This window comes from Aplysia californica, unplaced genomic scaffold (genome assembly GCF_000002075.1).
Source record: "Aplysia californica isolate F4 #8 unplaced genomic scaffold, AplCal3.0 scaffold00227, whole genome shotgun sequence".
In the NCBI taxonomy this organism is placed as follows: domain Eukaryota; kingdom Metazoa; phylum Mollusca; class Gastropoda; order Aplysiida; family Aplysiidae; genus Aplysia; species Aplysia californica.
Window position 1 is genome coordinate 296,476 of NW_004797497.1, and position 15,743 is coordinate 312,218.

The 15,743-nt window shown below is 39.1% G+C and overlaps 1 protein-coding gene across 3 annotated transcripts in view; it reads right to left on the reverse strand.

The window, feature by feature from the left end:
* Nucleotides 1-6,461: 6,461 nt before the first annotated feature.
* Nucleotides 6,462-15,743, reverse strand: part of LOC101849055 (perlucin-like protein) — a 41,104-nt gene continuing 31,822 nt past the window's right edge. For all 3 annotated transcript variants that reach the window (XM_013083367.2, XM_013083368.2, XM_013083366.2), the window contains 2 exons: nt 9,730-9,915; nt 6,462-6,911 (listed from right to left, as the gene is read on the reverse strand). In XM_013083367.2, coding sequence (XP_012938821.1) covers nt 6,745-6,911; nt 9,730-9,915 — 353 coding nt within the window. In that variant the 3' untranslated portion in view covers nt 6,462-6,744. The remainder of the gene's footprint in view (nt 6,912-9,729; nt 9,916-15,743) is intronic.

The window sequence follows — 15,743 nt, forward strand, 5'->3', positions numbered from 1 at the left end:
AGAGAGAGAGAGAGAGAGAGAGAGAGAGAGAGAGAGAGAGAGAGAGAGAGAAAGATAAGATAAGATACATCTTTATTGTCCAGGGGAGGCCGACGTCACCACTCACCACTGAGCAGGCGGTGTGAGGTAAGGCCTCACGTAGACAAGATCCATGAAGGAATTGCATTAACGTTGCGACGAGGCGGCGAGCTAAACAAAGATGAAGGAACGAGTCTCTCTAGTGAAACAACACACCAGTCAACCCCTATTGTCTCTTTGAACATCTTCAATTCGGCAGAGTGTTCTTTGAACGTTGATAAATAATATTTATTTTATTGACTTGAAACTAAATGAAGATTATTGTCAGCAATCAGTCTCTTGTTCACTCAAAATGAGTTTGACTGTAACAATTGTCCTAATTTATCTGATCTCTAGCGTAGTCAATTCAAAATAAAATCCATCGTCATCTTTTTAAATGGACTTTAAGGTTAAGAATTTACTTCGGCTTTCATTGTTAACCATTGAGCTTCTGTGATCTTCACATATTATGACTCGCTGGTTACGTGTTGAAGTGACTTTATTGGACTAATTTCTGAATAGGCAGAGATCTAAACTCAACGAACAAGCTGTATCTTTATGTGTATGTTTTACAGTCTATTTAAATCGAGGTACTTGTTTTCGTAAGTCCTACTGGCCACTAATGATTTTTCAAAAGAGGCGCAAGCTATCTATATCATGTTTAGGTGCTATTATAGCTTCTTGATTCTCACTCAATGTTTCTTGCTTTTAAAGAGGCCTCTAGGGGTATTCTGTTCAATCGTCAATAGCTCCTTTTAGTTGTGGATCTTAGAATCGGTAAATTCGGAATGATCAAACAAAATTAATAAAATGTAGCACAAATTCTAAGTCACTTGTCACCTTTTGGCATCATTACGAATTGACCACACAAAGGAACTTCTCGCCTCTACGATCAGTCGGAAGTGTACTTCAAAAAATAGTATGCCTCTATTTTTTTCCCGTGGTATTTTGGACTAAAAGGTCATGACATGACCCGCGGGGAAACATTGTTTACCTTATGTGACGAGATTCAGGAACGTTGGTCTCTCTGAAGGTCTGTGGCGGATCCGTGGTTATCCCACAAGGGGGCGTAACAAAGAAATGGTCTGAGAGGATTATTATGTCTCAGGTAATCCCCCTCTTGGGATAACCTGCATTTTTGGTGAATGGATAGACGCATGAAGCAGGGAATATTCACGGAACGTTAATCTAATGCTCTTCAAAAACAGAAAAAACCACTTTTCAGAACATAAAATATACTGCTTTGTTGCTGTTATCTTGTTGTACATTTGTCGTTATTGTAGCTACTGTTTATGCTGCTGTTACTGCTAATGTTACTGTTGCTGCTGCTGCTGATGGTGGGGATGTTGCTGATATCGTTGTTGTTTATGTCAATAATGCTGTCAATGTGGTTCTTCTGAGTTTCCTAGCCAAAGTCAGTACAAATATTTAGAGACAGGTTGTTTTACGAGAAGGTCGGAGGAAATCTAGACCTCTTTTATCAATTAAAAATTTAAAAGAAAACAAACAGTTTGTGATAAAAGGCCACAAACGTGGCATTGATAATATCTAGTTTACGAGCGACAGTCACGGAAACGGAACCTTGATACAAGGAAACATGTTACTTTTGTGAAGTGCTAGATCTATTCATTTCAACTTGAATACACTATTTATGTAAAATCTAGTTATGTTAGCTTCTTTTTTGACTCAAGAACATACGTGGAAAGACGGGACCGATTTGTTTAGATGACAAGTTTCTACGTATAGTGGAAGATAGATAAGGGAAGACCCCAAAAAATTGCAACAAAGATAAAAGTTACATGGTTCGACTGATAAAACTGGGAGTACTCACGTATTACAAAGCGACATTCGACATCGTGGAGGAAATGGTTTATAAATGCGTTAAAAGTTGTAAGAAAAGCAAAACGTCTACACTTTTTCCTGATCAAAAATAAATTTGGATGATTCAAATGAAACATAACAGAAAATTTTCAACATAGTCAATTCAAATTCAACATAGAAACTTCAAACATCAAAATAGGGGGAGCTAATACAACACTAGAAAGTCCCAAAAATCCAAATAGGGCTATGAAATGTAAAAATAGAAAGTTCAACTTCAACATCAGTTCAAATTCAACACACGTATTCATTTTAAGTACAACAGGAGAGGTTGTTCAACATGGTCTTGAACACCCACCCCTTCTCTCTTTCCCCCTCTCTCCTCTCCCCCTCTCTCCTCTCCCCGTCTCTCCTCTCTCCCCCTCTATCTCTCTCTGTTTATCTCTTTGTATCTCTCTGGGACTGTCTCTTCCTCTCTCTGTGTATCTGTCTCTGTATTTCTCTCTGTATATCTGTATATCTCCCTTTCCCTCCCCCTATCTCTGTCTGTCTGTCTGTCTGTCTGTCTGTCTGTCTGTCTCTCTCTCTCTCTCTCTCTCTCTCTCTCTCTCTCTCTCTCTCTTACAATAAGGCATTATAATTTACTCAAAGTAGCTTCACCATTTGACCGACAGATACGAGGCGCGTCTGGCAGTCACACCAAGACCTGTGTCTATTTCCTTGAAATGAGTGTAACCTGGCTGACTTTCAGCTATTGAAACCAGCTCATTTTTAACTGTTTATCGAACATTATGTAAATTTTCACCTTGCAGAAACACTTCACGTGTACCGCCATTCTCTCTTTAACTTTAACCTCAAGACTTAATCTTTTCATTGTTTTGTCAGGCATGCAAACGAGATAACCGTTAGATCTAGATCTGGACATCAAACAGCGGGACGCAGAGAGTAAACAACGGACGTTGCTACGAGACAGAGTAGCTGCCCATAACTTGGAGATGATGGTTACATCCAAGACTGAAGAATACCAAGACGGACAATAGGCCTCACTTCCAGCCTAACTCGGTCCCCGTGGAAACAACGATAAGCGCGTATAAAGCATAAACAAACGACAGGTAAATAGCGCAATGTTCAACTCAAGCACTGCGTAGTACTATGATTTTCATAATATGTTTGTGGCTGTCTTGCCTTGTCTTTCTTTCATGCAAACAGGAAATTATTTTAACTGGTTTTTGTTCACGCTTTGAATAAAGAAATCTAGTGAGTTGAGAATTAAGATTTTCAGGAATGGAAAGCGGCAATGGGGTGAACATTTTCAGTGACATAATGTAGATACTAAGAGTATACGAAATGGTAATAATAGATGTTTCAGTTAAAAGACGACAGAATAATTCATTGTTCTAACAGAAGATACAATAGATGAGACTTTTCCTTTCTTTTTTAAAACAGTTTTTCTAATGATATGATGAGGTGTCAGAGGTGGGTGATATGCTATCGAAGATAGGATTTGTTGATCAAGTCACCTGAATTCCTCTTTTCTGGAAACGTCCTCTGCTCTGAGTCTGAGAACTTTGAAGACTCTCAGTGCGGCAATACAGCCTTACCTATACTATTCACTGAGCCCAATCCTCCATGTGCAAACCACCTGTATTTGAATGTACTCCGTAAAACTTGGAAAAAACAGAAAGAATGATCAAAATCTGCCCACAAACAACTTAGTTATGGTTGTTTAGAATTTTAATAGTTTGTGTTTAAAATTAAAGAAAAAAGGTGCATGACGGGCATGAGGCCCATTTTTGACGTCACGTAAATACAAGAAATTTTATTGTATTTGAATCAAAATTCTTAAACCATTAGACATATAACAATATACTGAAATCATGCTCATTTTATTTTTTTCAATGGTCTGTGACGATGAATACGGATTTTAAAAGGTGCCAAAGTGTCTCAGAGCTCAAAATCAGTGTCAGGAAAAAAGGGGAGAAAAAAACCTTCGACAAATTGTGATTAGAAAAAGTTATTAAAAACTCAATAAATTACACCACAGAGCTGTTTCGTATATCAGATTAAACTTAACTTCAAGCACAATTCATTGGGATATGATAAAATCAATCAATTCTTACAATACTTTGAGCACAAATGGAGTAACATTTTCACATTTTATGAGAAAAATTAGGCAAAGACGAATAATGCAATATGGTGTTGCTAGTAAAAACAAAATGAAAAATCATAGAATCATTCCAGATGGTATTTTTATGTATCCAATTAAGGCTCTTTTCAGCCTCTACACATTCAACTAAACTGTAGGCCTACATTACAGCCAAACATCGTTGTACTGCTCCCCTGTTGTGCGGCTATCACGGTTACCACCTTGTTTTGACAGTGTACGAAACGGAATGCCTAAACAAAGTATTTCCTCCTTCACACGCCATCCGCCATCAACCAACGGTCTGAGTTGTACGGTCCTTATTTCACTAATATTATTTTATTTACCCCGCTGTACCGCCAGCGAATTGCCCACCAGAGGTAGGCGCGCTATACACATAGTGACTGCTTGATAATCCTTTTCTCACACACGTGTCTGCAATCTCGGCGTATTTCTAGGCGCTTGCCGATTTTCTTTTGATTTGCGCTGATTATGAAATGCTATACGTTTTTTTATTTGAAAGTGGAATGAAGTTTAAAAGTCGTCTAGAGATATTTCAAAAGAGCTGCGCCGACCCGGCCTCAGAGCAAAATATCTGACATTGCCAGGTATCAGCCCAATGACCTAAGGCTGACGGGTGCCTGTGGGCCTTTTATATTGTGAGGATTCACGCTCAAATCTACATGATAGGTCTTAGCTGGTCCAAGGACAGACCAATATCGGGTTTAACAAGCCCGTACGTCTACAGGGTCCTTGACACATACAGCCTAGCTTCTTTCAGTTTGAATTTATTTAAAGTTCACCTAGAGCTGCTGTACTTAATTGACGCTTGTTTTTTCCCTGCACAGACAGATCTAGATGAGGCAAGACAGGCCACTGTTTGCCTCTAGTATCTACCAGTCTACCACTTGTCAAGATGTCAATCGGTGGTGTCCAGCTATTCCACCAACCCGGCTGTACTGCCCACTTTATACTCGTTCCAAGGTAACGATGTTTTACTGTATTTTAGAAACTTAATGGTGTATAAATATGACCACAAGTGATCTTCCAACCAACATTTAAAAAATATTAATCTTCGATTTTCAGAAAAGCACCATTTTAACCGTTTTGAGCATTGCTGAATGAGCATGCTTAAGTGTGCCTCGGAGCTCATAATCACAGTTTGTTACGAAAACCCCACTCGACTGTGTGAGTGACAGGTTGTGCTAAGAAAAAAAATCCAACTTATTACACTACAGGATTGATTCATCAGACTAAATCTTACTTTAATCGCAACGCACTGAGTTATGTTACAAAATCAATTGTTACAATATTTTGTGCATAAATCAACTAAAATTTTTCTAGTTTACAAAAAAATATAAACAAAGATGAAAAATAATATGGTGTTGCTAGTATTAAAAACCATAATAAATAACGGAATCATCCGACATGGCAGCTATATACACCAAATTAGAGCTCTTTTCAAGCTCTACACATTGAACTAAAATCATTTTACGTAGGTAGATAGGTAGGTAGGTACAGGTCTTATTCAGTGTTTGAGGTCGTTGACCCCCATCACGTAAAACATACACATTTTACATAAAGAGACTTCCTTGAAAACAGCATAAATTGTAAATAACAAACACATTATATCAATAACATCTTAAAATCATGTTGAGTTGTTAAACGTTTCCACAAATAAAATAGTAGATTTATAGGTCGTATATATTCATGTATATACATGTATACCCTTTGCCATGGGTTACCATTGTATACTTTTTATCACTGGGTTGAGTTAGGCGGGGTGGGCGGGGGGTGTGAACAATTTCATTTGATAAGCAAAGTTTGAGCAATAAAAACAAAGAGAAATTCATTTCAGTTGTACAAATGTTAGCCCTCTCACATATTACAGTGAATTTCAGCGGTAAAGATTATTATTCAATGGCAGGGTATGAACCTTAGGTTCCAATGTCGTCGGAAGTAGATGGTAATATATTATAGTCTGCTGTTCTTCGAAAAGTAATTGTAAGAGAGAATAAGTTATCCTAGCAACAGTCCTCTTCCTCTCTATTTTGCACACAATGATCAACAAGCTTAGTGCTTCCATAGCATGAAAGAAATTAAATAAAACGAGACAACATTAGAAAGTTGAATAGCAACACACACACACACACACACACACACACACACACACACACACACACACACAAACACACGCATCAAATCATACCTGTCCTAAATAGAAGAACTGAAAACTTTCCAAGTAGATTACTGAAATTGCAGAGAGGAAAATTAGATAATTCTTTACTTCTTCACACAGTCTGCACACAAAAACCCATCTTATTAGAGAGTATATTCATGTGCAGGCCTAACATATGATAATAGCAATAATAATGATAATAATAGTGATATTAATAAGTAATAATAATAATAAAACTAGATCTAACAATAATGATAATGATAATGATGATGATGATGATAATGATAATGGTATATACTCACGCTCATCATCTCTGAAACCTCTACTGGTTGCTCGTGGTAGCTCTCAGTATCCGTGAGATGAAGTTGATTGAGACTGAAGACTGGAAGAGCATAGAAGTTGTGCTCTTCTAGAAGGAAGGATGTCGCCAGCGTGTGAGTGTGCGGGTTTGAGTGGTGGATAGATTGATAGACAAAGACAGAGGGACAAAAAGTGTATTCTTATGTTATGATTTGATTGATTATTACTCGGTACACCCGTAAAATTCTTAGAGCACCATACTACGTTTGTTGTCCCAAGAGCCTAATGTAGGATATTTCTCGCAGATGAAATTGATATATGTTCTCATGGAGCATTGGACGTCATTGAATCTATTCTTGGTGTCTGGTTTGTAAGCGACCGCACAGTCCTGATTTCTCCCGCGGCTTGGTTCTCCTGAAACAGAGGGAATGAATCTGAACGGTTGCTGACCAACACAATGACAATTACATTATTTAGAGCCTGCATCAAAATCGGGAACATTTAACTGTTTGCGCGTCTGGTAGATTCTTTTTCTGTACTATCACCTGTTGCTGCTGACCCCCCCCCCCCCCCCCCCCCCCGTCTTGCCTTTTCCGAACTTTATACTGTTAATATCTGGTCAATATTGCCGTAAGACCATGGGGATAAGAAATAGGTGAAACCTCTTTGTGAAATCATCACTTCTAATTATTATGACGCTGTACCACTCAAGGTAGCTGCGAAGCCGATAAAGAAAGAAGAAACACCCGCAACATCAACATCACAACACACAACAGTCGACTTAGACTTAACAAACGAATTGAAGAAGTGAAAAATTTGAAATGGGAGGTCATCGACTTGTGTGAGACAAGCCGAACTGGAGAGGGCCTAACACAACTACCAGATTATGGCACTTGGTTATAACAAAGTGGTAAAACACAAGAGATGACCCAAGAAAAAAGGCTTTTTTTAAGTAGGCTTACATAGGTATTTCAAAAACCTAACTGAAAAATAAAATTAAAAAACATACAGACAGAATATCATGTCAAAATAGATTACACCTAAAATCCGTATGTCTAGTTCAAAGAGATGCTAATAAATTTTACTGTAGAAAAAAGACACCACATCACCAACGCTCTCTTTCAAAAAGCCCAAAACAGACACTGAACTTGGGAAATTTCAAACGGATTATACAAAAACCAAAACGACATTCAGGTGGCCATTTCTGTTGGTTTTTATTATTTTTCTTTGAATTACAGGGAATACTCCATTTTGTGGAGGTGTGTGTTTCCCCCAAAAAAGTGTGCTGGCGAGGTAAGAGAGACTGTGTCAGTAGTGTGAGTAAACAGCGACCAGAGTAAAAGAATCAGTGGATTCTTGGAGAGGGCCATTAGTAGGCCCTACCTCTTTTTTCTATCTGTTGTTTCTGTTTTCCGTTTGTTGACTGTTTGCCTTACTCTTACTCTGCACTAAAGTGACTGTTATTCATTGTCATCTAGAATATATAATTAAGTGCCACAAAAAAAAAAAAAATCGAATGGTCTGAAAATAGAATTTTTTTTTTTTTGGAACAGAAAGAGCCATACAAACACTGATATTCACCTTTTAAACAATTAAAATCGGAAAATTAATGTTAAATAAAGTTATCAAGGTTCAAATTCATTTAAAACGTAGATCGAAAAAAAATGCAGACTTTGAACAGTCACAAAATGACGTAATGACAGTACACATACTTATTAGTAATGTCTTCTTGATGTCAAGGACAACATTAAAGAATACAATGACTAAAGAAATCCACGGGCTTATAATTTCGATATTGTAGACCCATAAAATTATATGAAAAATGTTTCTCGCTAAACAGTGTTTGCCTGCAACATAAAAAAGGACACTCCCACAGATTATCTTGATAAAGACAATTTGATTTATATTGAAAGATTAGATAATAATATCAAAACCAGAAATAGCTCAATACTTAGTGTAAAAATATACGAACTATTTAAAATAAAAACAACGCAAGAAACACTCCTATAGTTTTATCCACCAGATCTAATGCTTAAGTGCTCAGCCCGAAGTGCCCGACTTGGCGGGCGTCAGGTTAGCCAACTTGTGCGCAGAAAAGGAAGAGAAAAAAGAGAGGGGGTGCTTCGCAACAGAATGTCTCTGTCGACCAGGAAAACACAGATCTCTTATATTATGTGCACCAATGTGCAGGGAAAAGATTGGCTTTTCAGTTGAGTCTGTGCGAACATCGTTTTCTTTATAAACATTGCAATGTCTGGTGATTCCACTTTTTACTTTGTTTTTCTTACAGATTCATTTCAAATAAGGATGATGATTTCCCCTCTTTTATTGTAAAAAAAAAAAAATGGTCATTTGAGTGTCTCATGGTCGACGGGTTTCGTTTGAATAACCCTACCTTCAGAAAATCTTCGTGACCAAACGTGCCGAACGCAACGATCCACCCATAGACTCTGTGGTCGTTTTCCCACAGGATTATTAATCAATTGCCCCCAATGTAAAAAGAAAAAGAAGAAAAAGAAGAAGAAGAAGAGAATAACATATTTCGAAAGAAGAAAGAATTTTGAAAAACAAATATGTAAATTTTCTTTTACGTGTCAACACAAGTTGGGAGAAAATTAGCATGAATTTGACACGAATTAGACGCTTTGCCTCGCTCGCGCGCACTTTTCCAGTGGCGAAAACTCGCACCGTTGGCGAACCTAGATACTTCTTTTTGCTTATCATCAAACACGTAAACAAAGCACACAACGAGTAGTGGACTGACACCACTGGGGGATACGGCGCTACGGTTCTGAACCATTGGCTGGCATAAATGTTGGGCACGTGCAAGTGTACGTGATTGTGTGTGTGTGTGTGTGTGTGTGTGTATGTGTGCGTTTTGCGTGTTTGTGCATGTGTGCGTGAGTTGTGATTGTGTGTGTGTGTGTGTGTGTGTGTGTGTGTGTGTGTGTGTGTGTGTGTGTGATTGTGTATAAGTGTGTGCACTGTATGAGTGTGAATTTTTTTATGAAGGGGGGGGGGGGGGGGGTTAGCTAAAGAACAGAAACTTGATATATTATGACTTCTTCCGAGATCTCGGTCAAGGAAAAATCAAAATACACTGAGGTACTGAGTGCAAAGTGTTCAACAAAAACTGTATATTATTGTTGAACCCCCCCCCCAACTCAGTTTAGTGTTAGTCCAGGTAACGGACCACCACGACAAAAGAAAGCATTCATAACGCAAAATTCACCTTTTAACCACAAGATATCCCAAATCTCTTTAGTCACCACTGTGCCGTCTACATCCCATCTCCACGTTCCCTCCTTGGCCAGATCCGTCAACCCAAGCAGGTAGAGGCCGGGATACATTGTCACTATGTCCCGGAACAGTTGGTACTTGGCTAATGTCTGGACGCCGTACAAGTGACTTCCTTTTTCTGGTAGTCGATAAAAGCGGGGAAGAAGAGAAAGAGGAATTTAAGAGTTAACATAAAATTATAAGGGAAAGTTCCTGTTCGTACCCTCTGCAGTCATCGGAACTGAAATTAAGCTAAACAATATATGAATTTGGAGAGAACGAAAAAAAGAAGAGTAAGAAATAGCGTTTGAAAAAATCAGAGAAACTTAATCGACCCACGAAGGAAATTTTGAATGGGTATACCAAAACATCAGCATTCGCACACAGCACACGTATGCACTCATAATAATATTCATGTATATACGAATACAATACACTCATATCTACTCAGAGGCAAGAGAAAACGCGAATAAATAAAGCATGAATAAAACACTGCACTCGACGGGACTTTGTCATGTGTAAATGAAATTTTCAGTCGTCTAATTTACAATGTCAATAAGTGGCTGTTTTAGTGTAGTTTCAGCCTCACTTTGTTATTACTGTGACCTTGACCTTGGGGCTGAAAGTCAGTACCGATTGTGATCTCCGTTGGCTGCAACAACTAATCTACATCTTCGACCCATTGACTTCAAGAGAGTGATTATTTGATTTAACGAAGTGACTATTCCCAGTGACACTGGGGATAGGTATAGAAACTATTCCCAGTGACAACGGAACTTTTTTGCATAAAACCCCCCAGAAGTCTTTGCATTGTAGACTCTCTTCTCACTTCAGTTCAGCCTACTTTTGTTCTCTTCTCTTACTTAGGGCTTGGACTTGACCGTAGAAAATGTCTCGATGTAGATATAGAACTAGAACTAGATCTAGATCTAGATCTAAAAGAAAGAAGAATGGGGAAGGATTTCTACCTGCCCTGTACCGTGGTCTCCAAAATCCGTATGTAGATCTTGATCTACACGGACATTTATATTACGACTGCGAATAACAAGAGAGCATAGAATGATCATTCCTTTTTCTTAAAAAAGAATTCTTACACTCACACCAGAATCAACTTTAGTTTAGTTAGATCTAGAATCTGCATTAGATATAAGTCTAGTATTTAGTAACAAATCAGCATCATGCCCATGTAGATCAGTGTGGGAACAATAGATCTAATGGGCCTGTCTGTTCTCAAAAGATCTAAATCTAGAACATGTACATTTAAATTACGACTGAATAACCAGCAAGCATAGAACGATAATTCCTTTTTCTTTAAAAAAAATTCTTCAATTCACACCAGAATCTACTTTGGTTTAGTTAGATCTAGGATCTAGATCTATAGATATAGATCTAGATCTAGTCTAGTATCCAGTAACCCATCACCATCATGCCCATGTAGATCAGTGTGTGAACAAATAGATCAAATGGGCCTGTCTGTTCTCAATATCACTGAGAATAGTTTCTGGGCCTATTCCGAGTGACACTGGGAACAATTCTGCCCTAGGTCCTCTTGCCAGTGGTTTCTGGGCCTATTCCCAGTGTTACTGGGAATAGATTCTGGGCCTATTCACTGGGAATAGTTTCTGAGCCTATCCCCAGTGTCACTGGGAATAGTGCTTTCCTTAATTTAATGTCGGTCTGGGATCTGTACGGAAGCCTGGCCGATGGCTGAAGCCAATTGAGAAGCTGTCCGTGGTCGTGTTATAGCTGGCTGAGCTGCCTCTGGATAGCCTTCCCAAACTTGCTCGAAATTTTTCAGTGGATGATCCGGATGAGGCAAAATGATAATGATCTGCTCCTAGAACTGCTGTGTTATACGGGTAGTATGAGTTGTCACGCTGGCTTGCTGGAAAAAGAAATTTAGATGCCTCTAGCAAAAGGGCACCACACGAGCGAGGCTGAAGAACTTCGTCAATGTAGTACTGATCGGTAACCCAATTTCCTTGTATTTGACCCACTTCCTGGAAGAACACTGGTCCGGTTCTTTGATGTAGAACGATGACACCCCCCCCCCCCCCGAACCAGCCTGCAACATGGCCATCTGAACCAGACAGAGGCCTGTTGAGTGCAATATCCGTAGTACGGTTCTGGTACTCAGGGTCCGCCCTGTTCTTCCGATGGTGTTCCTGGTGGTCTCCACGACCTGAAATTGCGGTGCGCGTTTTAACGATCGTATAATTTCGCGGCAATCTTAAGACTGCGCAGCGCTGCGATCTTATTATTGTGTCATTGTTGTGAGCTCTTTAGTTTCGTAATAATAAATATCTTAATCTTAATTTTCATTTTCATATTTTTCACTTTTGAAAATATACGTGAATGTTCCTTGACGCGAGTAAAAGAATAAAGAAGGAAGTGAATATTTAAAAAAATCAAGAATACGAAATAAATTAAATGTATTTGGTTAACTTTTAGTTTTATACCTTGCATTGTATCATACTTGTGAGCTCTTCAGTTTCATACGTTAATTTTAATTTTCATATTTTTACACTTTTGAAAATATATGTGAATGTTCCTTCATGTGAGTAAAAGAATAAGGATGGAAGTGGATTTCTAAAAAATCAATTAAAAATATGCAATATTAACGCAATCTTCAGATTGCCGAGCAATTATACGATCGTTAAAACGCGCAGCACAATCTTAAAATTGCGCCGATCGTCCAATTGTACATTACACGGATGTTATATACTCACTTGTTAAATCATTCGAGTAGTGAGTTTGTGTTCATGAGGTCACGTAGGCCTGTCCTACAGATCTGAAACCTCGAAATATGGAAATTCCGTTGGAAACAAAATCAGTATCAAAATGCTGAGACTTTCATTAGAAAACCGTTAGAAAGTTATTGGACTACAGATTAAGCATAGAAACAAAGATCAAGATATACGAAGCATGTGTTCTCAGCACACTCCTTTATGGATCTGAAACATGGACCTTGTACAGCAGGCAAGAAAAGCGCCTCGACATTTTCCATCTCAGATGCTGCGCAAGATCATAGGTATTTCGTGGCATGACAAGGTTACAAAAGTTGAAATATTGGCACGGGCAAACCTCCAAAGCATGACAACTATCCTGTGTTTAAAAAGATTGAGATGGCTGGGTCATGTCAAGAGAATGGACCTCAACCGGATTCCGAAGCAACTTCTCAATGGAGAACTTGTCCAGGGAAAGAGACCAAGAGGAAGACCAAAATGGAGGTACAAAGACATATATGTATATATATGTGTTTGTGTGTGACCATATATATAAATATAATATGTATATACATATATACACTTGCTTTACTTTTTTCTTTCACTTGTACCGATGGGTGTCGCGGGGAGGCACAGGCGTCTGTCTGTAGCAAGACGAGTTGCCTGTAGGAGGGACTTCCCGTGAGCTCTGAAGGTGAGTGCCACAGATTCGCTCCAGCGTCGTCTTGATATCAATCTGACTCTCCAGCCAGAATATCTGGTGTTGTATGGCCCCAGAGCTGGTTAGTTTGAAGGCATCCGTGTGATGTATCCGAAACACATGGTCCTCCGTCTCTCAATGTGTGGTAGGACTTGTGTTGCTCCTTCCACGTCTCTCATGACTTCATTTTTAAAGTCTTGTCTCGTCTTGTCTTGTTTACCTCTTTTCTTGGACATTTCATTTCACATGTGACTAGGTTCCTCTTGAGGGCTTTTGTTAGGGACTATGTCTGGCATTGATGTGTGAGCGATGGTTAAAAAAATGGCGTTGATGAACTTCGACTTGATGCTCAAGGGGTTGTTGGGATGCTTCAGGAGATGGACAAGTTGAAAGCTGACTGCATTGGCTCTCTGGCATCTAGTCTCTATTTCTCGATCTAGTTTGCCATTTTCTGCGAAAATGCTGCCCAGGTATTTGAATTCACTGGTTTGTTTCAGTTGGGATCCATTGATTTTGATATCCAGTTTGTCTGGTCTCCTGCTAAATGTCATGACCTCGGTCCTGTTAACACTGGTGTTCATGTCATATTTCTCGCAGCTCGCGTTTAGTTGGTTCATAATAATAATATGCTTCTGTAGTTGTGTTTTGTTGCCAGGTCGTCTGCAAACATGAGTTCGTTGAGTGCTTCTGGATCAGGATAGTTAAAAAAAAAAAAGACCCCACCACTCCACTCTACGCCGGGTTGTTGGAAACAACTACAACAGCAGGAATTGCGCAGCCTACATTTCCATACCCGTACTGCACCCTGCGCCTGGCCACACATCAGCTATTTTTTAACGGTTTTGTAAGTTCGGAAGCAATCCCGTGGATAGAACTCTGCGTGTGTGGGCGCCGAGTACTGATATCCGGCTGCTGCCATCTCTGCCTTATTTCAGTCCTCCTTTTTGAGCGTCTTCTCAGGATGTATCATGGTGTCACGCATTGTTGGTGGTCTGTTGTGACAAGGGTTTGATTTACTTATTTTAAAGAAAGCTAAAACAAAAACAGAACGTCTCAATGAACTGAAATGGACAACATTACGGTGACATGGAAACTACAACTATACAAGCGAGACAAAAAAAAAAGATGTTTCATTGTCACAGAAATAAAGTCCTTAATCCTTCACAAAGCTCGTCAGCAGGAATATTTTCTTTTGTTTTTAGCATTAGTAGTGTCCTATAATTTATAGCGTCAGGTACGGTATTTCACCGCACCTCCTCTGTAATCGTGCTTGAAAAAACACAAACATTTTTTATACCGGCATGGCGCTTCCTCTCCTGTTGATCTGTGTGTTTCTGTCGAGGCCTAGCCCCCGCTACACAACAGCTGGAAACGAGTATATAAACTGATCATAGGCCGAGCTCTAGATTAAAATATTTGAAAGATTAGTGTACAATGACTTTAGCAACTATAGATCCCTTTGCCTTTGACCGTTTCCTTGTCCACAGCATTGATGGCACTACTGGCACGAGGTGGCCTAAATGGCTATGGCAATTGGAACTGTTGTTGGCAACTAAAAAAACCCAAACACCTGGATACTGCTGTAATAGAAAGTGAACGTAAAGGAGTATTGTTGAATATAAAGAAAACAGAATATGTGGTACTATAAAAAGAGCAGCAAATCCTATTTGTAATCTCCGTAGCAAAGATGAAAAGATCAAACAAGTCCATCAGTTTAAATATCTAGGATATATGGTAACACGTGATGCCAAATCCTGAAAAAATAGAAACATCTCAATGACTACCAAAATGAAAGTTCTGAAATGCTAAGTATGGTCAACCCTTCTATATGGCTGTGAATGCTGGACAATCACTTAAGACAGTGAAAATAAAATAGAAGCAACAGAAATGTGGTTTCTTATGAGACTGCTAAGAATATCGTGGAAAGAAAAGAAATCAAATGAGGTAATGCTTGATGAAGCCCATGTGGGACGCTCACTGTTAAAAACAACCAGGAAACGACAAATGCAGTTTTTGGAACACTTGAATAAACATACGGGTCTTGAACATCTAGCTGTCACTGGCCAAATTGAAGGCAAACGTGGTAGGGGTAGGCCCAGGGCAAACTATTTATGGAACCTAAACAAATGGGTAACGGGGAATAACCAGGGAAACGTAGCTTTTTAAAGAGCATCCGAGGATGTCTGTCGCAGACCTGGCACTGGATGATGATGATGATGATGATGATGATGATGATGATTGGTCGCTCTGATGGGCATGAACGTTCCGGTCAAGAAGAGAAGAAAGCATTGTTGCTTCATTATTCTGTTGAAGAGGTTTTTCAACACTACTGGAACCTTCACCACAGACCAAGCGGATCCTTAAATAAAGAATGATTTGAAACACTCTGTCGTTCCCTGACAGCACACCTTGCACCTCAAAAGAATATTGATTAAACGTTCAAGTTCCGACAACAAGAGGCTGGTGAAAACATTGACCCTTTTTTGCAACAGAATAGAGAGGACAGACTAACTGACACAAGCAATTTCCGTGATTAAGAGA